We start from the raw sequence: 26624 nt of genomic DNA on the forward strand, positions 1-26624 counted from the left end.
GTGTGTTACAGCAGTGTTTGTGTTACAGCAGTGTTTGTGTGTGTTATAGCAGTGTTTGTGTTACAGCAGTGTGTGTTATAGCAGTGTTTGTGTTACAGCAGTGTGTTATAGCAGTGTTTGTGTTACAGCAGTGTGTTATAGCAGTGTGTGCTACAGCAGTGTTTGTGTTACAGCAGTGTTTGTGTTACAGCAGTGTTTGTGTGTGTTATAGCAGTGTGTGCTACAGCAGTGTTTGTGTGTGTTACAGCAGTGTTTGTGTTACAGCAGTGTTTGTGTGTGTTACAGCAGTGTTTGTGTTACAGCAGTGTTTGTGTGTTACAGCAGTGTTTGTGTGTTACAGCAGTGTTTGTGTTACAGCAGTGTTTGTGTGTGTTACAGCAGTGTTTGTGTTACAGCAGTGTTTGTGTTACAGCAGTGTGTTGTAGCAGTGTTTGTGTGTGTTACAGCAGTGTGTGTTATAGCAGTGTTTGTGTGTGTTACAGCAGTGTTTGTGTGTGTTACAGCAGTGTGTGTTATAGCAGTGTTTGTGTGTGTTACAGCAGTGTGTGTTATAGCAGTGTTTGTGTGTGTTACAGCAGTGTGTGTTATAGCAGTGTTTGTGTTACAGCAGTGTTTGTGTTACAGCAGTGTGTGTTGTAGCAGTGTTTGTGTGTGTTACAGCAGTGTGTGTTACAGCAGTGTGTTATAGCAGTGTTTGTGTTACAGCAGTGTGTGTTACAGCAGTGTGTGTTATAGCAGTGTTTGTGTTACAGCAGTGTTTGTGTGTGTTACAGCAGTGTTTGTGTTACAGCAGTGTGTGTGTGTGTTACAACAGTGTTTGTGTGTGTTACAGCAGTGTGTGTTACTGCAGTGTTTGTGTTACAGCAGTGTGTTATAGCAGTGTTTGTGTTACAGCAGTGTTTGTGTGTGTTACAGCAGTGTTTGTGTTACAGCAGTGTGTGTTATAGCAGTGTTTGTGTGTGTTACAGCAGTGTGTTATAGCAGTGTGTGTTACAGCAGTGTTTGTGTGTGTTACAGCAGTGTTTGTGTTACAGCAGTGTGTGTGTTACAGCAGTGTTTGTTTGTGTTACAGCAGTGTGTGTTTGTTTGTGTTACAGCAGTGTGTGTGTGAGTGTTACAGCAGTGTGTGTGTGTGTGTGTGTGTGTGTGTGTGTGTGTGTGTGTGTGTGTGAGTGTTACGGCAGTGTGTATTAGTTACTCAGAGGCAGTTGACACTATGTTACGAGATGTGCTACAGAGACACAACATCAAAGTGAGAAATAAAATCTACCACTGTTCATTGATTGGTGGAATTTAAGTCATGAAATGGTATAAAATAACACAATCCTAATTATATTTATAATTATTTAATTGTCTAATTTAATTTTCTCAATTTTTTAGGCTTACTGAGTCAATGTGTGTGTGTGTGTGTGTGTGTGTGTGTGTGTGTGTGTGTGATTAGAAACCAGAAGATTGAGAACATCATAACAGGTCACGTGACAGGCCAGGTGATAATCCTTGTGGCAGAGCATTCTGGGAAATGGAGTTGGGGCGTTGACGGGGAAAATCTTGCTCAACAATTTCATCGTAATCCTGTGAACGTTGTTGTCATAAACCATAACAACGATTTCAAATTCAATTCAATCCATTACGTGCTAAGAATTTTCAAATGAGCCGAACCTAAAGTTCTCAGAATGACTCCTAACTCAATATGCTAATACATGATTCCGAGTCATTAGGAAGCTGTACAGGAGAAACAGCTGGGGGAAAAGTTAGACATCTGCTGGGAAAAATGTTGGACATATTTCATATTAGGGCTTTAAACAAACTATTCATGTAAATGTCTATTAATTCTTATTGGCAATTAAATATATATTAAAAGAATTAATTATTAATTCATCCATACAGTATTTTACTGTTAATTTTGCATTGTGTTTTGGATTATCTTCTTGTGACAGTATGTAGATGCACAGTATGTAAATATTAATGCTGTTTAAAAAAAAAAAAAAATTCTATATACATTTCTTATTAAATAGGGGGATGCAAACTTTTGCTCTCACTTTTTCTGCTAGTATAACTATACCCCGGGCTCTTACTGATTTTTATTTTTTGTACAGAGTAGCTACTAATATAAAATTTTGATATTCAAGAGTTTCCTGAGATTTATATAAAATAAAATATTTTTTATAAAATAATAACTGTATATGGCTTGAATTACAGCAGAGATATAGGAATTGTCATGTTTGTTGAATCAGTGTCACTTCACCCCGGATATCGGGAATGATCTCGGAGAGTCCTGATAGACAACTGATTCTTGGTTGTGTTCCAGAAATCTGCTTTGTTTGTTTCAGCGTCTCAGCGTTCAGCTGAAGTTCCTCACAAAGCCAGTGCCAAAGTTCACATTCCGTCCTCCTCCATCTGACAGCTCAATGCTGCGCTCTAATTACAGCCCAACCGTGTCGAATTGAGCCGTGCCACCCGGGAGGGTAATGTCCTGATAATGATATCCACAACACGTTCCTGCATGCACATCCTAACATCGCTTTAACCCCTTACACGCACTCTGATTACATATAACAACATCCCATATAACAGCAATAACAGAATTAAATACAATAATATTCTAAGGAATAAAACACTTTGGGGTGTCTTAGTGGTTAGCACGTTCTCTTCACACCTCCAGGGTCGGGGCTTTGATTCCCACCGTGTTCCTGTGTGTGCGGAGTTTGCGTGTTCTCCCCGTGCTGCGGGGGGTTTCCTCCGGGTACTCCGGTTTCCTCCCCCGGTCCAAACACATGCATGGTAGTCTGATCGGCGTGTCTAAAGTGTCCGTAGTGTATGAATGTGTGTGTGAGTGTGTGTGTGATTGTGCCCTGTGATGGACTCTCACCCTGTCCAGGGTGTACCCCGCCTTGTGCCCCATGCTCCCTGGGATAGACTCCAGGTTCCCCGTGACCCTGAAAAGGATAAGCGGTATAGAAGATGGATGGATAAAACACTTTGTGTTGTGCTGTGGTAGTAAAACAATCAATGACTAGTTCCATTTAATGTTGTGAACATTTGCAAAACAACTTAACACTTACATTATAGCAGCTATAAACAGTCATTCCCTCACCAGTCTCTCTTTTCCCTCTCTCTTGACCTTAATAAGAAAAGAAAGACGCAGCTTGTGACGTTTGAGAGAAGCCGCAAAGTAAACGTCTTCCAGAATACTTCACCATGTCCAGGTCCACCATACAAGATCCTGTATACATGCAGTGTAACGGCCTGGGGGAAATGTTACTAAAGCATATCGTCGGGTCCGAGTCCACTTTTGTCGAGTTCGAGTCGAGACCAAGTCCTTAACCAATCGAGTCCAAAAGGGACTGAGTGGACTCAAGTCCGAGTCTTTAACGGTCGGGTCCGAGTCGAGTCCGGCCCAGTCCAGTAATTAAGTAGAAAAAATTAAATGAAAGATATTAAGTTGAAAAAAAGATTTTAAATAGCGATTGTTAACTCAACGCTGAGCTTAAATTAATATCTTAACCTTCACAAACTGATGACAACACGAACGTAGCTAAAAATACCACTATTACGTCTCGCCATTGCCATTTAATATTTTTATTTCATGTCATCGAGGGCTGTGTTGTGGAGGGTTGTGCTGTGGAGGGTTTGGTTTGTGGAGGATTGTATTTGTGGAGGGTTGTGTTGTGGAAGATTTGGTTTGTGGAGGGTTTGGTTTGTGGAGGGTTGTGTTGTGGAAGATTGTGTTGTGGAGGGTTTGGTTTGTGGAGGGTTGTGTTGTGGAGGGTTGTGTTGTGGAGGGTTGTGTTGTGGAGGGTTTGGTTTGTGGAGGGTTTGGTTTGTGGAGGGTTTGGTTTGTGGAGGGTTGTGTTGTGGAGGGTTGTGTTGTGGAGGGTTGTGTTGTGGAGGGTTGTGTTGTGGAGGGTTTGGTTTGTGGAGGGTTGTGTTGTGGAGGGCTGTGTTATGGAGGGTTGTGTTGTGGAGGGTTGTGTTGTGGAGGGTTGTGTTATGGAGGGTTTGGTTTGTGGAAGATTGTGTTGTGGAGGATTTTTTGTCTCTTTGTGAGGGTCTGTGTGGACTCACAGCTGTAACTAATTGTACTAATCAGCCAAGTTTGTCACCCAGAATGTTCGAAGTACAATTACACGTTTTTGTCTCCAGTGTGCTTCAGGACCTTTGGCGTGATTAGGGTGGAGGGTGCTGCGGTGTGAGCGGTGTAGCTGAAGCACACTCTGGGTGCTGTTACACACTCGAAGTGAAATTGGGCTTTTCTTTCTGCATACACAATAAATTTGAGGAACACAAAGAGGCCGAGGCTCAGTACGTTCTTCAGGAGGAGTGAAGTGTGGAAGGGAGCATGAGGAGTGAGGAAAGAAGAACACCCACTGGGAGAGAAAGAACAGAGTGTATGGTCTGGGTCAGCGGGGAAGCTGAAATTCCCACACAACTCCCAACTTCCACAGGAGATTCACTTTCCCAGATACATTCCTGGTGACTGTGTGTGTGTGTGTGTGTGTGTGTGTGTGTGTGTGTGTGTGTGTGTGTGTGTGTGTCTAAGATTTTTAACTCTCTCTCTCTGTCTTTCACACACACACACACACACACACACACACACACACACACACACACACACAGAGCATTACTCATGCTAACATCATCTTCAGGTTGTTTTACAACCAGGTTCAATCTGAAAATGTGACTGGTTTGGATGGAGTTTATCACAGAACCACATCACACACTCGCCACATATCTGATGGAGCATACACAAGGAGGCGGCAGCTCTAAGGTGTGAGTGTGTGTATACTCTCAGCTCAGCTGATGTCCCCTGAGAGAAGTCTGTGATGTGTGACTGAAAGAGTGGAGAACCATGACACCGGAGCTTGCTGAGGTCTGCAGGGAACGCTGATGTGGCCTTCTGCCCAGAGCTACACACTTCTACACTCCAGCAGGAGAGAGAGACAATTTCCCCTCAGGGACAAGGTACATTGATACACCTTCTCCACCAACACACAACACTGCAACACACTTCTCCCCCAACACACAGCGTTGATCAGGAAAGTGATGCTGAAGGACCAGCAGTGGGCGCTGTTCAGAAAACAAACAAACAAACAAAAAGCTTTAATGGATACAACAAATGGATAAAAAGTACAATGTGTGAATATTTAATAAATAAAACATTTTAATGGTTGGCAAGTCGATGTGGAATAAGAAGAATGATATAATATTCGTAGATATAAATGGCGATTTCTCCACGCATACCGAGGTTAAATTTGGTGTTCCAGAAGGTTCTGTTCTTGGTTAACTTTCTTCTTTCTTAGCCCTAGTAAATAGATCTGTGAGTGTGTGTTTCCTGCCCCCATTTGCTACTGATAAAGAATAATAAAAAAAAAGAAAAGAAACAATGGGTATATTTTTGAAAAATTCTCAAGTGGAATCTTATTTCCCCCCTCACCAGGTTCCGTTTTCCACTTGTCCAGCGGTTTGGGATGTGACAAAAATGGAAGTGGTAGAAATGAGTAAGTGCATTTAGGCAGTGGCGTCTGAGCCTCCTAAAGCTGGGAGACAGACAGAAGCCAAGTCGAGCCAACAGGATGCTACGTTCCCAGCCATTCGTCCTCCCTGTAATCAGATCAGCGTCTACCAAACGCATCATCATTCCAGCCTCTGTTTTACACACGGCCTCATCTGACACGCTGAGATTTATAAACAGAGAAACCACACGGAGCGTCTAAAGGCCATCGGATGGAATTAGGCTTCCGCAGACGCACGAGTGATGTCCAGGTCGCTGAGTGTTTGCGTAAAAAACACGGCAGGCGGAGGAAGCACCGATTTCCTGGCTACTAAAAATACCAGCTGTAGCTAAACCCTGGAGGAAAAGTGACACATAAATACCAATCTGAGATTCTGAGATGCAGCAGGTAGCACACCAGCCCGAACATTTAAATACTTGCACAAATCTGAGTGTTTGGTAAAGCTAAAAGACATTTTAAACACGTGTAAAGTTTCCTTCACAACAACCCCTGTGCATGTTTCAGATCAACAACTATCTACTCCAGTGTACCTCCACTTTACCTTCAACATTATAATACCCATCAACATACTTCGAAATCTAGAGCATGGAAAATGCCCATTGAAGGTCATTCAGTCAACCCCGAAGAAATTCACCCCTATGAAAGATTTGGAATATTCCACAGTAGGAAGTTTCTGGTCATCTGAACTTCCTGAAGACCACGGGAAGAAGAAAAGTAAGTAAAGTTCTCGCGTTTTGTTTTCTTTATTCGCAGTGATATTGTGTTATTGACTGATGAGGTCACCTTGAAAGTACAACCCTATTACGGTTGCAGACAAAAAGTAAAATATTAACTTGCAAAAATTAGGCAAATCCTTAGAATGTCCTCGCATGGATGCGAGTCAACCATATTTCGTGTGTATGCTAATTCTCAACCAGTTAGCATCAAAAACTCATTTAAGAAACATTGTAACAGTGAAACCGTTCCCTGAAATGGGTTACTTACTTGATCCTCTTCGTCCCGTGTGAGACATAAGGCCGCTACTAGCTCTCTCCATCGAGGTCTGTCCTGAGCTGTGAACTGAGCTTCTCCCCATTAGAGAGCTCCATTTCATCCAGCTCGGCTGCCACTGTCCGCCGCCATGTTGTTCTTGGTCTGCCTCGTTTGTGCTCGCCTGGTGGTGTCCAACGTAAAGCCAATTCAGGTATCCTTTCCCGAGGCCTCCTGAGTACGTGTCCCAGCCATCTTAATCGGCGTGTCTTAATCGTCCGAGATACGTTGTTAGATCGGAACTTTTGGTACAGGTTCCTATTTGAGATGGTACTGGACCAGTAGATGTTACAGATCTTCCAAAGGAAACTGTTATTGAAGGCATGTAACTCGCTCACGCCTACTTTCACTATTCTCCAACATCCGGAGCCGTACAGAAGCACCGATTTAACGTTGTAAAGTTTGATCTTCGTTCTGAGGCTGAGCTGTTTAGACTTCCAGACGGTTCTGAGTCTGCTAAATATGCTAACCCGTTTCATACTAGCTGAAATGGGTTAGCGCATTTTAAACTGTTAAATGCATGTTTTCTGAAATACAGTGTTAAAAAATAAACGGTCGTCGTGTCATCAGGAAAAAGGTGTTGACCGAATACACAAACACAAACATCTCAAAAAATGTGAAATATCTGGAGTATGAAAGAGTTTATAAACCAAACGGTAAATCTGCTGAGCACATTTTTGGAGTCTAAACACACACACACATACACACACACACACACACACACACACACGCATCCTGAGTGCTGAAATAGGCCACTTTGCGCTGCGGTCCTCACGATGCCTGGAAGACATTCAGCTACCTCAAAATACAATGGAGCCGAGTTTAGGAAACAAGCTCCGGAATAAGACATCCTTCCTGTTGGACATGTGCGAGTGTCGCCTCAGAGCACGGAGCACGGAGGAGGCAGATTTACAGTGTGTGTAGGAGTGAGACAGCTAGAAAGACAGAAGACAGACAGGAGATTCTCATTCACACTTAAATCTGCTTCATAAGCTTGATGTTGTAACATCACCAGATCCACAGTCTGGGCTTTCAATCCAAAACGAGCTCCACATTCACACTGATTAAAGTCACCTGTGTGTAGTTCGCACTTCCGAGGTTACCAGAGATGGAGTTTTTCATTAGTGTCTAGTCCACCACATTTAAACACAAACAATTACATTAAAACCTGAAATAAGAGGGATAGAGAATGCGGACTGAAGAAGGAAATAGCTCGACAACGCCCCCACCCCCCCCGGGATATTATTACAGCTACTACCCTAAAGTTAATCAGTTAAAAAGTGTTTTATTCCTCTTATACCACAGCAACTTTCCAGCAATTACAATTTTTACTTCGTAAATAACAACGTAATTTAAAAAAAATTTTTTTTTTTTTACCTGTTTCTAGTTACATTTAACGCTGTGGAATGTCTGTGAAACAGGTGAGATCCTGTTCTCACGTACGTACGTTATAGCAGCTCTAAACAGTCGTTCCCTCGTCAGCCCTCTCGCTTTATTCTCTCTCTCTTGAAGTTAATAAGACAAAAAAAATGTACACGCGTTTACAAACCCGTTTCTGGAGCACCTGCCAAACACGTCGCACGTGAACGAGCTGTTACTATAGAAACCACCGCTCTACTGTCAGGGCTGCTGTTCTAGACGACGAATCAGAATCCAGAACTCTACAGCATGTGGTAGAAAAGTACAAAAGGGAAAAAAAAAAACCCCAAATGTTTCTTTCTCCCTCTTTGCTTCTCTCGTGCCTGCACGTGCACATTCCATGCGTTTATCTGCATGTAAATTATTATAATAAACTCTAAGTAAGAAACAACTGGGCAATTTAAGTTCCAGAAATAGCGGCGTAATTAAAATCAGCAGCGCAACGTGGTGATTATGGAGCAGGTCACGTCGAGGACAGACGGACGGCCGGACGGACGCGGCGCCGTCTCCTCCTGACCGAGACCATTACAGCATTCGCTGCTTTTCATACCGTGACATACACGCCACACACACTTTATACAGTTCACTTCTAATGTGGAGGCTGGATTTACTACAGCCAAGTAAACACACACACACACACACACACATTCACACGCACAGAGCCAACCAGAAGCCATGATGACCCTCAACACCCACAAGCTCCATTATACACCACCCAGTGTGTGTGTGTGTGTGTGTGTGTAGCAACGTGTATGCCACTATCTCTTTATACTTTACAATGCCAATATTTCCAACACTGACAGTCACAGTCTCCACGGAGACACGTACGTAGGTCACATGCATGTTTGAAAACACAAGACATATGAGTCATACATGTGTGAACCTGTCACTCAATTCTCTCTCTCTATCTCACACACACACACACACACACACACACACACACACACACACACTCCCTCTCATCTCAGCCTATCTGATTAGTTGCTAAGGCTTTATCCAGCCGGTGATTTCCCCCCAGTCTGAATGAGAAAGGCGTTGGAGAGGAGAGAAAGCCCTGCGTTCCTTCACCCCCACATTTCCATATGAACGCCATTAAACGGCTTTTCCAACACTGATGCCTTTCTCTCGTGCCTCACGCTTTCACTTTTCCCTAAACAGGGGGTCGCCTTCCACTGGAGCACACTACACACAGCCCTTAGGATCAACAGTGGACAAATCATAATTATATTACGTCCCACGTAGCACTCTGACATGTGATTTAGCCCTGTTGTATACAACACCTCGCTTAAATATTCATCCCGCCTTTTGTAATGTCACAACCGGGAACCGAATTACATTTCATTTGGATTTGATCTTAGAAATCGACACGAAGCTAATGTGCTGCTACCAGCACCATGCTTCATGCTTCATCCCAGTGGGGGGATGGTGTTCTCAGGCTGTTGAGCAGTGTTGGGTTTCCGCCAGACGTAACGCTTCACGCCGACTCGAAATAGTTCCGTTTTGCTCTCGTCAGACCAGAGGACTTTTACTCTTGGCCTCAAGTGCTTCTATGACTAATCCCCTTTTTATCCACTCACTGACTTGCGGTGGATGGTCTCCTCTAGGGAGCTGAATTGCAAATAGCTCACTACTGGACATATTCACTATGTAGTAGATTAAAATACCGTGCTGAATCCTTTATAACTCATATAATGCACTACATAGAGTGTATCATAGAGTGTATATTATATCATATATTCATAATTTCCGACAATTGGACATCTAATGCGCTACACAAGGTGCACATGGCCTTATTTTTTATAATATATTTGTATTGCACTTACACTGTACATGTTCTCAGAGTGTTGAGACCTATTTTATATGTAGTGTACTTATAGAGGGAGTAGCGTGGCCCAGAATACAGTACATGCCATAGCAAGCAGAAACCCAAATGTGGTGTAAACATGGCGGTCAAAAAGTGTACAACTTACACCCTGAAATCCATAAACAATTGCTTGATGTTGTTTATATGTACTACATAGTAGGTAGAAGTTCTTCTGTATTGTATTTAGACAACATGTTGAGGTTTTACTTACAAATAGCTCCTTATTAGACATAACGCAGGTGGTAAGTCTTTAAGCTGTATACCCTATGTAGTGCACTAATATAAGGAGTTGGGGTTTGAATTACAAATACTGGCCTTACAGTGCCTAGACTTGTTATAGCACATGTAGTGGTCTTTAAAGGGGTAGTGGTGGGGCAGTGGTCGAAGGCTCTGGGTTACTGATCAGAAGGTCAGGAGTTCACGCCCCGGCACTGCCAAGCTGCCACTGTTGGGCCCTTGAGCGAGGCCCTTTAACCCTCTCTGCTCAGCTGTATAAATGAGATAGATGTAAGTCGCTCTGGATAAGGCCGTCTGCCAAATGCCGTAACTGTAATGTAATGTAATCCCTGCTAAAATGACTAAGTAATGCTCATTTACTTAGTTTAGTATACTTGGTACACTAATGATATCGTGCACTACGTAGTCAGCACGCTGCACATTTAAGATGTGAGATGTAACACCCGGTCACATACCCAAGTTTATTCCCTTTTGAATTCCATAAAAATGTTTCTTACTGGATTTTGTCTCATACTATAAAGCATGTAGATGCTCTTGTGCAGTGTATTTAAAAAGGATGTTGGACGTTTACTTACAAATTATAGACTCGCTATGAGAAAGATTAAAAATCGCACTTCTTTGGGCGTAAAGTCTGATTATGCACTACGCGTATGGAATCGTGAGCTCGACCCCTTGTAAAATCCGTAAAAATGGCTCCCCGTGTACTTCACGTTATGCCCACGACCTTAAATAACGTACTTCCAGATGAAGGCCACGACACTGAAGACTTGCAAAAAAGCATTGATGAAATAGTTTTTGGTGTAAAAGATACATAATACACGGTAACATGCATATATTAAACGTTCGGTACAATGCGAATGATTAACAAAAAAAAAAAAAAAAGGTGAAATTGCACAATGAAGTTGGAGTCCTGCTAGCGGTGTCTTTAAGACCGCAGGGATATGTTTGCGATCGCAGATCTCCTTGAAACGTCCCGTGCAGATCGTTTTCTTTGTTCTTCTTTACAAAATTTTGAGGGAAAATTGAAGTGGAGTAAGAAAGAAAGCTAAGTGCATCCTGTATTAATACTGGCTCCTGAGCTTGTTCCATCATCACAAGCTGCCGTCTCCAAACGTAAGGAGTAATATATTAATATATATAAAGCTTATATTTATATGCATAAAAAATGTGTCCTCGAGGCATAAGAGTTCATAAAATGTCTTTATACAGTATGTATGTATACAGTTCTCATACAAAATGGGCTTCCCGGTTCTCAAAGTCCTGCATGTGTCTCGCTCGCAGTCTGGGGTAAACGGGTTTGGTCTGGATTTGGCTGAGCTGAGGGTCTTGAGCAGGATCTTCGTCCACGGAGACCTCCGGGCTGAACTCTTCCTCGTCTACTCCTTCCTCCACCTCATCGTCCTCGTCGTCCTCGTCCTCATCCTCGATGCTGTTAGTGTTCGTCACGTCCGCTTTCGTCGTGGCACTGTCGTCCTCGAATGTTTTTTCTGATAATGTCTGCTCTTGCGTCACCGCTCGATCCAGGGCTAACGTTTTGTCCCGGTTCCCTGGCGGTTTGTAGAACGTCCCCGGTGGAGGCTGAAGGGTGCGAGGGGGTCTGAACGCATTTTGGACACGGCTAAAGTCGACCACGTCTGTCTTGCTAGTGCTAGTGCTACTGCTAGTGCTGTTACACAGCGGTGTGGAGGCGGACGGAAGCGTAACGCGACTTATTTCCGCCTCTACAGGAAGTTTGGCCATGATCATGGCCGTACGAGGAGTGATGCCGTAGTGTTTGTATTGTTTATCCCACCTCCTGCGCAGCGTATGCGTGTCTATATACGTGCTCCTGTAATGGTTAGCGGCTCTGCCTTTGGGCTTCTCCTCTTCAGAAACCTCTTCGATGGCAGGGTCGTGACCTTTCACCACCGCGGGGTCAGAGGCGGAGTTGCGGGCATTCAGGAGCCGCTCAGGAGGCATGCTCACGGGGCGTGAACTCGGTTTGGGACGTGGCCGAAGCTGCACTCGGCTGACGTGGTTCTGCCGGATCAGTCGGGGTGAGTTCCGCACTTCAGGGGCGCTCGAGGACAGCACACCGTTCATGTTCACCGTCTCGGCTAAAAGAAAATGAGCAGAAGATTAGCACTGTGGTGACATACAAAATGGCTTCCTACGCGATATTTAGTGCACTACACAGGGTGTTTATTAGCAATGAACCCTGTTCTCTTTAGTGGAACTCGACTTTATTATCATTAATACTGACCCGGAGCAAAATCCGTCTCATCAGACATTGCTTTCACCTCTTTCACTTCCTCCAGCAGGTGTGTAGAGGGAATCACAGACGAGTGCCTTTTATAGGCCTTAGCACTGTGATGCTGCGGAAATAAAAACACACAATCCAGCCTGTCAGTCTCACAAGCGCGACAAGAGTAACAGAAAAACAGCACAAGATATGCTTATCTTCAGAACGGCATCGCCCTCAGTGCTAATGAAGGGGCGTGGCCTGTGTGTGTCAGTCACAGTGAAGGAGGTGTGACCTACATCGGTCAGTCCTAGTGGATGAGGCGTGGCCTATGTGTGTCAGTCCCAGTGAAGGAGGCGTGGCCTATGTGTGTCAGTCCCAGTGAAGGAGGCGTGGCCTATGTATGTCAGTCCCAGTGAAGGAGGCAGGGCCTCTGTTTCTCTTAGTCTTAGTAAAGTAGGCATGGCCTCTGTGCCTCAGACCCAGTGAAGGAGGCGTGGCCTCTGTGTCTGTTAGTCTTAGTAAGGGAGGTGTGGCCTCTGTGTCTGTAGTCTCAGTGAAGGAGGCGTGGCCTCTGTGTTTATTACTCCCAATGAAGGAGGTGTGCTTTCTGTGCCAGTCAGTAAAGGAGGTGTGGGATTTGTTTATGCCAAAGCGAAAACATTCCCAATATTGTGCATTTTTAAATTGCTACGAAATAATATTTTCTACATGAAACTTTATTTGCCCTATTGGCTAATTCTGCAGTTTTAACCATGTCTCAAGTAACTCTTGCATTTGTCATCTTTGAAACTATATTTGCTCTCGTAAGTAAAGTCCACGCACCTCTTTAATGTCCACCAGGGACCTGGAGTGACGGTTCAGGCGCTGTTCCTTCTCCTGAGGGGGGAAGCGGGATTTGACGGGCAGGGGTGAGCTCTCGTCCATGGGGCTGAGCGGAGAATCGAAGATTAGCTCGTAATGCCTGACGAGCAGCTCGACGATCAGCGCCTGGTACGGATAATCCACCAGTGACGAGAGCGACACCTCGGCGTCCGTCTGCCGCGGCTTGATCAGCGTCGGGCCGAAGATGATGCCGAGGTTACTGGCGGTCATTTTGTTCTCCTCCGCTTTCTCGGTTACTCTGGACAACACAAGACGTAAATCAGTTAAAGGTGTAAACGAGCGATTACATAAATAAATACATAAACAAGCAAATCACTAATAAAGATAAGTGTGTGTGTAATAGAGGACGTGTTGAGAGGTGTGTGCGCTCACCTGTGCAGGTGCTGCATGAGGAACTGCAGGGTTTTGTGATGCGCAGCAGGCAGCTGCCTCAGCAGGTCTTTCATTTTGAAGAGGACGCGTTTGAGCTCGACGCTGATCTGGGGAGCGTCGGAGGCGGAGCCGCTGCGAGATGCCTCCACCTCCTCCATGATGATGCTCTGACTCTCCTTCGCCAGGCCGATGAAGTCGTTATAGTAGCGGAAGAGGATGAGAGGCTCGGGAAGCTGACGGGAGAACATGTTTATTTCTCACTGCACTTATTTAGAGTTAAAAAAAAAAAAAGCAGTGCGACATATAAAGACACGGGGTAGGTCTTCGTGTCGTGTACTTACATACACTGTTATATAGTTAAGAGCAAAAGTTTGCACCCCCGTGGCTTCTGAACGGAAAACCGAGTCTTTACAGTCTGAGCACTAGCAGGTGTGCGGTGTGGAGGTTTACCTGTCGCAGGTAGAGTTTGAGCACGTTGCTGATGTCGTGAGGATACAGTTCTGACAGCTCCACCAAATCTTTCCCATTCTCAAAGGCCTGGCACAGCTTCTCCACACGCGACTTGGCGCCGTTCACCCTGTAGATTCCCTACAAAGTCCGACCCAAACCCACAGCGTGTAAACACGTGTCCTGTATGATTCCTACAGGAGAAAACGTAGGGAGGTAAACACGAGTGTACCTTAATACCCAGGGCCCTGTTCTCAATCTCCGAAGTGCACTTCTTGATGATGAAGGGGATTCCGTCAGGGCTGTTTCTCGCAGCCTGGGCGAAGTCCACAGCGAACAAGTGCAGCTTCCCCTGCAGCTTCTTATGACCACACTGGATGGCCAACGTCTCTAAACACTTCTTATGGCAGGCCAGAGAGCACTGAGAGAGAGAGAGAGAGAGAGAGAGAGAGAGAGAGAGAGAGAGAGAGCGAGAGAGACAGGACATCATTTAAACACGAAGACCAGCTGGGTCGACGTTAACACGTATAATCCGGGAGAAGCCCTTTGTTAAACAGACGTGCTCACCTCCTCACACTCGGCACCGTGAAACACCACCAGGCTGTCGCATTCCCTGCACTTAGATGGAGCACGCAGCTTTCGCAGCTTGTGGGTCTGCGCCGCCTTCGACATCTGCGTGTTCCGGAAAGGTCCGGGAGAACTCGCCGTCTCCGTCACCATCTCGCTCAAACCTACACCCCGAGAACAAACCTTTAGCCCTGCTGGAGCTACAAACAGGTCGACGGCGAAGCGCAGTGGCTCGTCGACATGCTTAGCATTTTATTAACATTCTAGACATTCTGTTACTTTACAACACAAAGCAGTAACTAAAGACACGGCTCGAGGGGACCGCCGTCTCACAGGATTTCAGGCTTTCAACTCAGAGTAATAAATCAAAAATATCTCCACTGTGAAAGATAATACGACTTTTATTCCACTTCCGCCTGATATCAGTAGCTGCGTTTACATGGACAACAATAATCCACTCTTAATCCGATTAAGACCGTACTCTGATTAAGAAACTACAAATTTTTACTTACCTTAATCTGATTAAGGTCATAATCGAAGTAAGCGATAATCTAATTAAGACAGGTGGAGTACTCCTGTTTTAGTCGCATTATGGACGTGTAGTAGTGACGTGTAAACACCTTAATCACACTATGAACGTCGTGTGGGAGTTTTCACCGCATTTTGCGACAGGACACGATCTCACACGGCAGTTTTACGTTTTACGGCGAGCAAGAGAGTTCGGCTGTGTCCCAATTCGCATACTTTCCTACTATAGGCCGGTAGTGGGGAAAAATACATGTATCTCGGCTACTATATAGACGGTAAGTACGCGATTTGGGACACACCCACCGCTTCAAGCAGTCGTCTATTAGCACGTACAGCATGAGAAATAATTAACCGCACTTAAAGCGTTCGTAAAAAATAAATAAATAAAAACACCCAAAACTGTATACGGTACCATAACGAAGACGGACTGTGTGTTCATACGTGAAACTCTGGAGGGACGTCGGATGGCGTGGCGCGGTGACGTAATGACGCTGCTGTTAATCTGATTATGTTCTATAACGTGTAAAACGGGATCATGACAGGAGTATTCTAAAAGCGACTCATGTGAACACCTTAATCACATTATTATCTTACTCAGAGTAAGCTCAATAATCAGATTACTGCTGTCCATGTAAACGTAGTCACTGTTTCTGTTTTATTGGACTGTCACGTGATTATTTAACACTCCATCTGTTCAGACACGGTTATGCTACGTGTAAGCACTCGTACGGTGTTCATTTTCATTTCAGAGACTGGAGAATCAGAGTGTATTACCCAGAATGCACTGCAAGCATTTTGGGGAAGAGCTTTTGGGGGATGTCCTCACAATGGTTTTGTATTGCTATTATTAAATGATGAAATTATAATTATTATTAAATCAAGGGACGATGCTACAGGTAGAGATGATGATTGTTTTTTTTTTTTGTTTTTTTTAGCAATGTCAATACATTTTCATGAAAACGTATGAATATAATATACACTGGGTTTTTCGAGTGAAAACCTGGAACGTTTCCAGACGACCTGCCTTCGTGATACTGTACATGTTCATCCCTGGTTTAGAAAGAAATCATTGCATTGTGGAAAATATCGATCTTTGTCAAATTTACAACAAACAACGGTTAAACAGACGTTTCTGTGAAACTCTCTCCCCTCAGAGTGTCCACAGACTCGATTCTTTTAGTTGAAATAAAATCCAAAGTAATATATAAAAACAAAAATATTTAAATTAAGATCATTAAAATGAGCAAAGATTAATCACGATATCTATTGTGTCCGTCCGTCCCGTCACTTCGTTTACATTTATTACTTGTCTTAAAGTTGGGACGTTACCGTTATCGGAAGGCGAAGGCGGCTCTCTCTCGTCCAGGTCGTCCGCTGAAGACATCGTCCCAGTGGACGGGGTTCTGGGAAGCCTCCTTTTAAAATCCCCTAAAGCACGACAGAAAAGTACAGCTATGAGCTTCATGACTACCACACTGTCCATGCAGTGTAGATTCCTGCTCCCCGAGCCGTCCTGCTTTCAGTTCGAGCTCTCCCCGTTCTCCAAACTACACTCGAGCTACATTGGATCGGATCGGATCTGATCTGAAGTGGAAACTCCCAGCCTCTGCCTTTAAGAGCTTCCGGAGAAGTGCGTACATGTGAGGACTCATGAACTGCGACCTGACCCGAGTCCCGCCCGAAACTCGTTCACACCGATCGGCCTCGGCTACTCTCTAACACTGCTAACGACACACACACGCACACACACGCACACACACACACACTACTCATTCACGACTTTTATCTGAACTGCTCGATATTTAACACCTACAACACAATGAATCACAGATTTTCTAATGAGGTAGTGATAATGTTATGGAAATGCAGGTCACGCATCAGCAGTTGACTGGGGGAGTGGGCGGAGCATGACGAGCTGGGGGCATTGTAAATTTGCATATTCAAGTCAAGTCAAGTGGCTTTTATTTTCATTTCAACCATATACAGCGGGTACAGTACACAGTGAAACCAAACCACGTTCCTCTAGCACCGTGGAGCTACGTAAACAGCGCTACGTATTCTGGGGAAAGATCTGTCGCCCTGTCATAATTCTCCAATTTCATTCCGACGTTATTTTGTGGGATTTGTTTAATCGTTAAAAAAAAAAAAGGCCTAACTTTTATGTGAGTAATGTTATAAATCCTGTGCTCATTATAACGCATTATAACATGTTACATGAGACACAATACCTTACAGTTCCTAAGAAGAACCGATATGAATATCCGTAAGCGTTTATAGTCGCGTCGGTTTATAAAACTCATTATGATATCCGTGCAGAACAACGGCGTAGACGCTGATGCTGTAATGCATTATAACACGAGGGTCGACTTCTTATCTGTACTGCAATTCATCATACAACCCCGATTCCAAAAAAGTTGGGACGCTCTGTTCTCGTGGTAAATGAGAAGAGAATGCGATGATTTGCGAATCTCATAAACCCGTACGTTATTCCCAACAGAACACAGATCAAACGTTTCAACTGGGAAATGGTACCGCTTTAAGAAAAAGAAGAAGAAAAAAAAGGTCATTTTGAATTTGATGGCCGTAACACGTCTCAAAACAGTTGGGACGGGGGCAGGAAAAGGCGGGAAAAGTAAGTGTTGGTGAAAAGAAACAGCCGGGGGTTAATCGGGAGCAGGTCAGTAACGTGATTAGGTATAAAAAGAGGATCTTGGAGCATACACGCTTGTTTTCTCTTAGTGTACTCAAGGGTTTATATTATTTTTAACACATAATGGAGCATTATATATCGTATACAATGCTTTATAATCTCCAGCAAGAATCTGCATACATGTTCATAAATACTTATTAATTGTGTATGTATATAACTTCATAACGTCACTTTATCCAAGAGATTATAATATGTGTTCAGAGAAACCCTGGAGACACTAATACTACACTATAATGCATTATAATGCAGGCTCTGCTATAGTATCTATATTACTGGTTATAATGCACTATAAAAGAGTCTCTGCTATATTATCTGTACAGCTAGGGTCTTAATTTTATAGCTATTAATTATAATGCACTATAACGCAGGCTCTGCTATAGCGCCTGCACTGTTAGTTATAATGCATTTTAACCCAGGACGTGTTCTAGTATCAGGACTTCGAGTTAAACTGCATCATAACACAGGCCGTGCTGTACCATCTGTACTGACAGTTCTCATAACATCGTGGTTGTAATTAACATTAAAGCTCATTATTTTAATGAAATGAAACTGATTTCTGGTTAAATCTGTCACTCATAATTTTAAAAAAAATAAATAAAATAAAAAATCAAGGTAGCAGGGGTTTACCTGGAAAAGGGGAATCATTTGCATATTCATGATAACATCTGGACGATTCGATAAAAACGTTTCTGTGTCGTGCCATTTCTCTGTCATCCATCATACCCAAGAGTTTATTAAAGCAGAATGACTACGGGCAAGACACGGTGACGTGAACGTGATTATTTATGAGCGCGGCTACAGGCGAGGGCGTAGATTTCTCAGGGCATTGTGGGAAAAGAATGCGGAAGAGGCTGTTACTTATCTGGTTATCATCACCGGGCTGTGATGGAAGTGGCATCACTCAGAGTGAAGGTTTCCTGAGGTGATTAGCCTGGGGCATTGTCCATATACAAGATTAAAGTCAAGCTTTAAATGTGTGTGTGTGTGTGTGTGTGTGTGTGTTACCTGGACTAGCAGTAGGTGAGTCCATTGAGCGAGACTCACTGCTGCCCCCGGCACTCTCTGAGTCGCTGCACATGCCCCCTCCCTGACCCGACGTAGTCCAGGGTTTGAATGGAACCTGGATCCGGAGAGCTGAAAACACACACACACACACACACACACACACACACACACACACACACAATGCGAATGGTGTTTATGAGACTGACATTCATTAGCATGTTGAATCCACACTTCAAACACACGGTAATTAGCAGAGTTAATCACCGTGGAATGACGCTACACATCCTCACACGGATGTTAATCTTCCGCTGGCGTTGACGAGCGCAGTGATTATACCGGGATTAAACTCATCAACTGAGAGGCGAGCTCAGACAGATGAACGCCGCTAATTTTCTGAGACGAGAGGAAGGCAGGAAGGCAGGAAGCAGGCTGGAGGTGACGTGACCCGAACCATTTTGGAATTTAAAAGAAGTAAAGTTCGCTGAAAGAGACGTCTCTAAAAATAAGAAGTCTGTTTAGAAAGAGAGAAGGACCTGGGATCGCTGTACAGGCGATAGAGCTGAGGCAGAGCAGCGCTTCCTCTTTCGCAGGAGGAAACTGAGGATTTTTATTTTCGCCGGAATTCATTTCAGTGGAGAAATTCGTCTCGGGAAATGCCGTTCTTTTAAAATCTCACGTTTCTGAAGAAACGGCTTTGAAAATGAATTCAGCCGTCCGTTAGCGCATCATGTGACAGACAATATGGGAGGGGGCGGAGCATGTACAGTTGGGGGCTTTTGAAATTTGCATATTCGTAGAATCTTCATTTTTTAATTCAATTTTTTTTTTATTTTAGTGCAGACGCTTTCCTGCTAATTGACATTTTTTTTCTGAAATTTATTATTAAACATAGAAAAAAATATATGAAAAAAGCAGTAACACTCTAAATCCTTTTTATCATTCATTATAACGCATTATAACATGTCATGTAGCACAGAGTAATTTCTCAGTCCTAGCAAGACCCTGTATACATGTTCATAACTATGTAGGGTTATGTAAGTATAAATAACACGTTATACAGTATCTGTTCAGAATCACTGTAAACACTCGCTATAATGCATCATAACACGCGCGTCTATCCTGCTAGTTATAATGCATCATAACACACGCGTCTATCCTGCTGGTTATAATGCATCATAACACGCGTGTCTATCCTGCTGGTTATAATGCATCATAACACGCGCGTCTATCCTGCTAGTTATAATGCATCATAACACGCGTGTCTATCCTGCTGGTTATAATGCATCATAACACACGCGTCTATCCTGCTGGTTATAATGCTATCCTGCTGGTTATAATGCATCATAACACGCGCGTCTATCCTGCTGGTTATAATGCATCATAACACACGCATCTATCCTGCTAGTTATAATGCATCATAAGACGCGCGTCTATCCTGCTAGTTATAATGCATCATAAGACGCGCGTCTATCCTGCTAGTTATAATGCATCATAACACGCGCGTCTATCCTGCTAGTTATAATGCATCATAACACACGCGTCTATCCTGCTAGTTATAAAGCATCATAACACACGCATCTATCCTGCTGGTTATAATGCATCATAACACACGTGTCTATCCTGCTGGTTATAATGCATCATAACACACGCGTCTATCCTGCTAGTTATAACGCATCATAACACACGCGTCTATCCTGCTGGTTATAATGCATCATAACACGCGCGTCTATCCTGCTGGTTATAATGCATCATAACACACGCGTCTATCCTGCTGGTTATAATGCATCATAAGACGCGCGTCTATCCTGCTAGTTATAATGCATCATAACACGCGCGTCTATCCTGCTGGTTATAATGCATCATAACACACGTGTCTATCCTGCTGGTTATAATGCATCATAACACACGCGTCTATCCTGCTAGTTATAACGCATCATAACACACGCGTCTATCCTGCTGGTTATAATGCATCATAACACGCGCGTCTATCCTGCTGGTTATAATGCATCATAACACACGCGTCTATCCTGCTGGTTATAATGCATCATAAGACGCGCGTCTATCCTGCTAGTTATAATGCATCATAACACGTGCGTCTATCCTGCTAGTAATAATGCATCATAACACGCAGTTCTGTACTCTCTGTAAATTTCTAGTTATAATGCATTATAACACACACACCCAGTTATTCAAATTGTATTCAAGTGCTTACTGAAAGTATATAACACATGACAGAGCGTTATAACAGGTCATTACAGGCTAAGTGAGTTTTCTTGGAAATGTTTAGGAACATTACTGTGACTCTCTGGGAGTGTTACCTTTTAAGGAGTTTTGTGGGCGTGGCTAAATGTAAATGTGCCGTGAACGGTCATGTACAGCCGATTAGAAGTAAAATTATGAAACCTTGGGAAAACTAGTGTGAATTTTTATCTCCCGTGCAAACATTTACACACAGCTTTACTAACTAATGAATATAAGAGTGCACTGTTGTGATAAATCTGAAAACAGGGTTGTACTCATCACCCCAGAAATCAGTCACTCTCTTTCCACTCTTTCTTTCTCTCCACCTTCTCTTTTGTCTGACCTGAAAGGGCTAATGTAGCTGTTGAACACCTGCCCCGCCCCCTTTCTCAAGCCCCCCCCCACCTCCTCCCCCCACCACACAAACACCTCCCTCAGTATCTGGAGTGATTAGTCAGAGGAATGGCTCGTGTGAGAACGAGAGAGTGTGCGTGTGACGAAGTGCATGTACACCAGGAGTCAGGGGTCAGAGGTCACAGCATACTTGAGAAAATAACACACTTTCTGTCATGTAGTTGTGAGCATTTGAGGAGGAACGATAACGTCCCACACTCTGCGAGCAGCAGGTAACGTCGAAGCGAAGTATTTTTCATAAGTATTTATCAACAAGAGAACGAACGCAGAACGACAGACTCCCGTTTCAGCTGATTTCCTGCGACGCCGCAGGTTTCCTGCACACGCTTTTATTATTCGCCACTGTTTCTGTTTCTACACTTTCATCACTACAGAGGAACGCCTCCCCATTCCTCATCTGGAACAGTTTTGTTTCACAATATTTGCATAATTTTACACAGTATATACGATAGGTTTACATAGTATATAGTATTCCCTGGAATTATTGGCACCCTATAAAAAAGAAAACATTATGTATATTAATTAAAAATCTCCAATCAAACAATAGAAGAAGTTTATCTTTGAAAATTTTCGGAATTTAAATATATATATATATATATAATGGCAAAATTATTATTACCTTTTATTGAATTTTTAAGGAAAATCAAATGCAAAATATAAATAATTTTTATTTAAATAATATATATATATATATATATATATATATATATATATATATATATATATATATATATATTTAAATATACCTATAAAATATATTTTATAGACATAGCTATGAAAATATTTGAAAAATACACGTGCCAACATATCAACAATCTTAGGGAATATTTTAAATAAATGCAAACAAATTATTATATTTAAAAGAAACTTGCTGAGTGAAAAAGTTGAAATAAATCTCTACACTGTCCCTCCTTGTTTAAATTCAACATCATTTATCGCATAATTTTAATATGATCATTTTTTGCATATTTTAGGCAATATTTCTGGAATGCACTGTGCACTGTAATATTTCGACACTACATTATATATTATGACGATATTAGTGAGGTGTGTAATAAACAGTGTGATGTGAATGTTGACAAGGGACTCTGCTGGACGGATCTCGGAGACGCGGAGATGTTGAGATGTTGTACTGAATGCCGTGGGAGTGTTTGGGGGCTGCTGTTACCCTGGATGTCGGTGCTGCTGTGCGAGCGTCTCTCTGCGATTTTGCCCGTGCGGTTCGGAGCCGGAGCGTCCACCTCGTCCAAGCTCAGACAGTCTGCGGAGGCGATGGACACCTGAGACGACAGACTGGTGCTAATCGACCTCTTAGTGAGAGGGGACCTGCGGGACGGAGCCAGAACACACAACACGTTCACGAGCAGGTGACGACGGGTCACTACAACACTGCTGTACCGAACAGACGCTGAGAGGAAGAGTCCGCAACGCCGAAGGTAAACTTACAGCTGCTTTTCCTGTTTCCATATGTGTGTGTGTGTGTGTGTGTGTGTGTGTGTGTGTGTGTGTAGTAAAGGGGTCAGTGTGAGTGTCAAAGCTTCAGTCTGAGCTGAGAGAGAAACACACAGAGACAACAGCTGGATATAAAACCCTCTGATTCATTATTTTACTTCCTGTACATGCACAGCTGTACAAATACACAACTCTCTCTCTCTCTCTCTGTCTCTCTCTCTCTTTCTCTGTAGCTCTGTCTCTGTCTGTCTCTCTCTGTCTGTCTCTCTCTCTCTTTCTCTGTAGCTCTGTCTCTGTCTGTCTCTCTCTGTCTGTCTCTCTCTCTCTTTCTCTGTAGCTCTGTCTCTGTCTGTCTCTCTCTGTCTGTCTCTCTCTCTCTTTCTCTGTAGCTCTGTCTCTGTCTGTCTCTCTCTGTCTGTCTCTCTCTCTCTTTCTCTGTAGCTCTGTCTCTGTCTGTCTCTCTCTGTCTGTCTGTCTGTCTCTGTCTCTGTCCATCTCTGCCTCTCTGTCTGTTTCTCTTTCTCTCTCTGTCGCTCTCTGCCTCTCTTTCTCGGTCTGTCTGTCTGTCTCTCTTTCTCTGTCTGTCTCTCTCTGTCTCTGTCGCTTTCTCTGTCTCTATCCATCTCTGCCTCTCTGTCTGTTTCTCTTTCTCTCTCTGTCTGTCTGTCTCTCTTTCTCTATCACTCTCGCTGTCTGTGTGCCTCTCTCTCTTTGTCTCTCTCAGCCAGCAGTTGAGGAAAAGCACACCCTCTCCCTGTCTCTCTCATGTATCTGTCTCTCGGTCTCTTTCTCTCTGATTTTCTCTCCCTCTCTCTCTTCTTCTCCTCATTAAACAGCAGCTCTCGTCTCACTCCATCTCTTTCTCTCTCATCCTGGTTTTCTCTTTCAGGTGTAAAACATAACTCTGCCTCTCCCTGACTTTCTCTTATCACTCTTCACCTCTCTCGTCCAGCACCTGAGTAAAACCTCCCTCTCTCTCTCTCTCTCTCTCCTAACAACTCTTCCTTTCTTTCTCTCTCTCACTTCTCTTCTTTCAATTAAACATCAACACCTGTCTCACTCCAATCTCTTACTACTTTCTCTCATCTCCGTCTTTTAAATTTGAGTAAAATGAGTAAAAGAACATCTCTCTCTCTCTCTCTCCCGCTCTCTCCCTCTGTCTCTCTGTCTATCTCTATATCTTTCTGTAAATTTAGCCTCAGTGTTTTCCTCAGTATGAGCCTCAGGGCATTTACACAGTTGTGTTATACAGTATCTCTTGCGAAATCATCCTTTCCTCCACCCCCCCCCCCCCCTCTCTCTCTCCCCTCTCTCTCTCTCCCCTCTCTCTATCCCCTCTCTCTATCTCATTATTTCTAGGACGTGTAAGGAAGTGGTGTATGGTCTCAGAGTGCCACTCTGTGTGTATTTCAGTGCCTCGGCTCGTGGGCGCGGTGCGGATCCGGCCGTGTGAGGAACTACGAGTGCGGCTCCCCGATTCGGTTGTGAACTCGTCCACTTCCTGTTTTCCTCACAAACCGTGACATTATACACAAAAGAACTGAACCTGCCGTTGCGATTCCTTGGCACTGCGCACGGAAAGAGACGGCGTGTTTGGTCTTGTGCGCTGCGTAGCTGTCGTTACGTGGTCTTACCCCGCGCTCCGAGTGCCAGCGACGTCGTAAGAGAACGATTCGACTCGGCTCCTGTCCGGAGTCAGGCTCTTCACGAACTCGGTGTAGCGCTGACCGGGCTCGTACAGCTTCGCACTCTCACACAGGGTCTGGTTGTTCACTGGCAGAGAGACGGCCTGCGCCTGCTGCATCTGGAACCAGTTCACCGTCACCTGGACGACAAAAGAACAACCTAATAAACAGCCGTCGATTCGTTTCCTCTAACAGCAGCGCTGCAGATCACAGCTGGATATTAATGCACCGGTTCTAATACGTTAGCGTTTCTATAGTAACAGCTCGTTCACAGGGACGTGTACAGCAGGCTCTATCTCTATTACATCATGCAAAATCATGGAATAAAACACTCTGGAGCATGCTGTTATAGGAAAATAATCAACTTCAGGGTGGTGACTATGACTGCGCTTCATCACACCACACTGTCTGTGATTATTTTCCTATAACACCACCACACAGTCTGCTATTCCTAACCCATCCGCACTGTATTCCTACTCTAGTCACGTGTGTGTGTGTGTGTGTGTGTGTGTGTGTGTGTGCGCGCAACACTCACCGCTTTAAGGGTCAGGTCACACTGAAAGACGAGAGCGCGGATCTGGGCGAGGATGTCGCTCTTGGCGTTGGCCAGGTCGAGCTTCTTCACACTCACATCAGTGATGCAGTGTCTGTAGTGCTCTCTGGCCTCTTCAGCCTGCCACACACACACACACACACACACACACACACACACACACACACACACACATACATGGTGGTGAGACACACGCACACACACACGCATGCAAACAGGCAACTGAGGCAGCCAACCCACAGACTGGTTCCTATTTTAACTTCCTCTCTGTCTGCCTGTAAACACTCTCTGTGTTTAGAAACAGGAGGATAGGGAACAGTGTGTGTGTGTGTGTGTGTGTGTGTGTGTGTGTGTGTACACACTTTCTGCAGAGCTTCATCTTCCAGTCTGCGTCTCTTCTCCAGCTGCTTTCCCCCTGCTCCGAGCTGCTCCTCCTCGGCTCGGCTGGTGGAGCTGCGCGCTCGCTCGTACTCCTCCTGTCTCTGATCCTTCAACAACCGAGCTTTCTTCAGAGCGCTTTCAGCCTCGTGCTGCACACACACACACACACACACACACACACACACACACATATATATACATCAACACACACATGTACATCAACACACACACACACACACACACACACACGCGCACACACACACACACACACACACACATATATATACATCAACACACACATGTACATCAACACACACACACACACACACACACACACGCGCACACACACACACACAGATATGAGCATGTGGACACATACACCGTGTTCCCGATGATTATGCGAGTGACATACTAGAAGGACTGCAGTAAAATAAAGGTTTAGGTTGTTAGTGTCTTATTTCTCGTATGGTTTTGGATCACTGGACTCGATCTCAGACGGGTCTCTCGCTCTCAGACGGGTCTCTCGCTCTCAGACGGGTCCTTCGCTCTCAGACGGGTCTCTCGCTCTCAGACGGGTCTCTGGATCTCAGACGGGTCTCTCGCTCTCAGACGGGTCTCTCGATCTCAGACGGGTCCTTCGCTCTCAGACGGGTCCCTCGCTCTCAGACGGGTCCCATCGATCTCAGACGGGTCTCTCGCTCTCAGACGGGTCTCTCGCTCTCAGACGGGTCCCTCGCTCTCAGACGGGTCTCTCGCTCTCAGACGGGTCCCTCGCTCTCAGACGGGTCCCTCGCTCTCAGACGGGTCTCTCGCTCTCAGACGGGTCCCTCGCTCTCAGACGGGTCTCTCGCTCTCAGACGGGTCCCTCGCTCTCAGACGGGTCCCTCGCTCTCAGACGGGTCCCTCGCTCTCAGACGGGTCTCTCGCTCTCAGACGGGTCTCTCGATCTCAGACGGGTCTCTCGCTCTCAGACGGGTCCCTCGCTCTCAGACGGGTCCCTCGCTCTCAGACGGGTCTCTCGCTCTCAGACGGGTCTCTGGATCTCAGACGGGTCTGGTCATGCGGTTGCCAGGTGAGCAGAGTTAAAGGGAAGCCGACTTA

At 44.5% G+C, this 26624-nt stretch overlaps 1 protein-coding gene across 2 annotated transcripts in view; it reads right to left on the bottom strand.

Annotated features, from left to right (window-relative positions):
- Positions 1-10826: 10826 nt before the first annotated feature.
- arhgap29a (Rho GTPase activating protein 29a) overlaps positions 10827-26624 on the bottom strand; it is a 60323-nt gene continuing 44525 nt past the window's right edge. For both annotated transcript variants that reach the window (XM_053684332.1, XM_053684337.1), the window contains 13 exons: positions 25505-25672; positions 25125-25262; positions 24539-24729; positions 22621-22778; positions 18798-18926; positions 16412-16510; positions 14555-14718; positions 14220-14408; positions 13991-14128; positions 13541-13773; positions 13109-13406; positions 12305-12416; positions 10827-12158 (listed from right to left, as the gene is read on the bottom strand). In XM_053684332.1, the coding sequence (XP_053540307.1) occupies positions 11290-12158; positions 12305-12416; positions 13109-13406; positions 13541-13773; positions 13991-14128; positions 14220-14408; positions 14555-14718; positions 16412-16510; positions 18798-18926; positions 22621-22778; positions 24539-24729; positions 25125-25262; positions 25505-25672 (2886 nt within the window). In that variant the 3' untranslated portion in view covers positions 10827-11289. The remainder of the gene's footprint in view (positions 12159-12304; positions 12417-13108; positions 13407-13540; positions 13774-13990; positions 14129-14219; positions 14409-14554; positions 14719-16411; positions 16511-18797; positions 18927-22620; positions 22779-24538; positions 24730-25124; positions 25263-25504; positions 25673-26624) is intronic.

Source organism: Ictalurus punctatus, chromosome 1 (assembly GCF_001660625.3).
Source record: "Ictalurus punctatus breed USDA103 chromosome 1, Coco_2.0, whole genome shotgun sequence".
Taxonomy (NCBI): domain Eukaryota; kingdom Metazoa; phylum Chordata; class Actinopteri; order Siluriformes; family Ictaluridae; genus Ictalurus; species Ictalurus punctatus.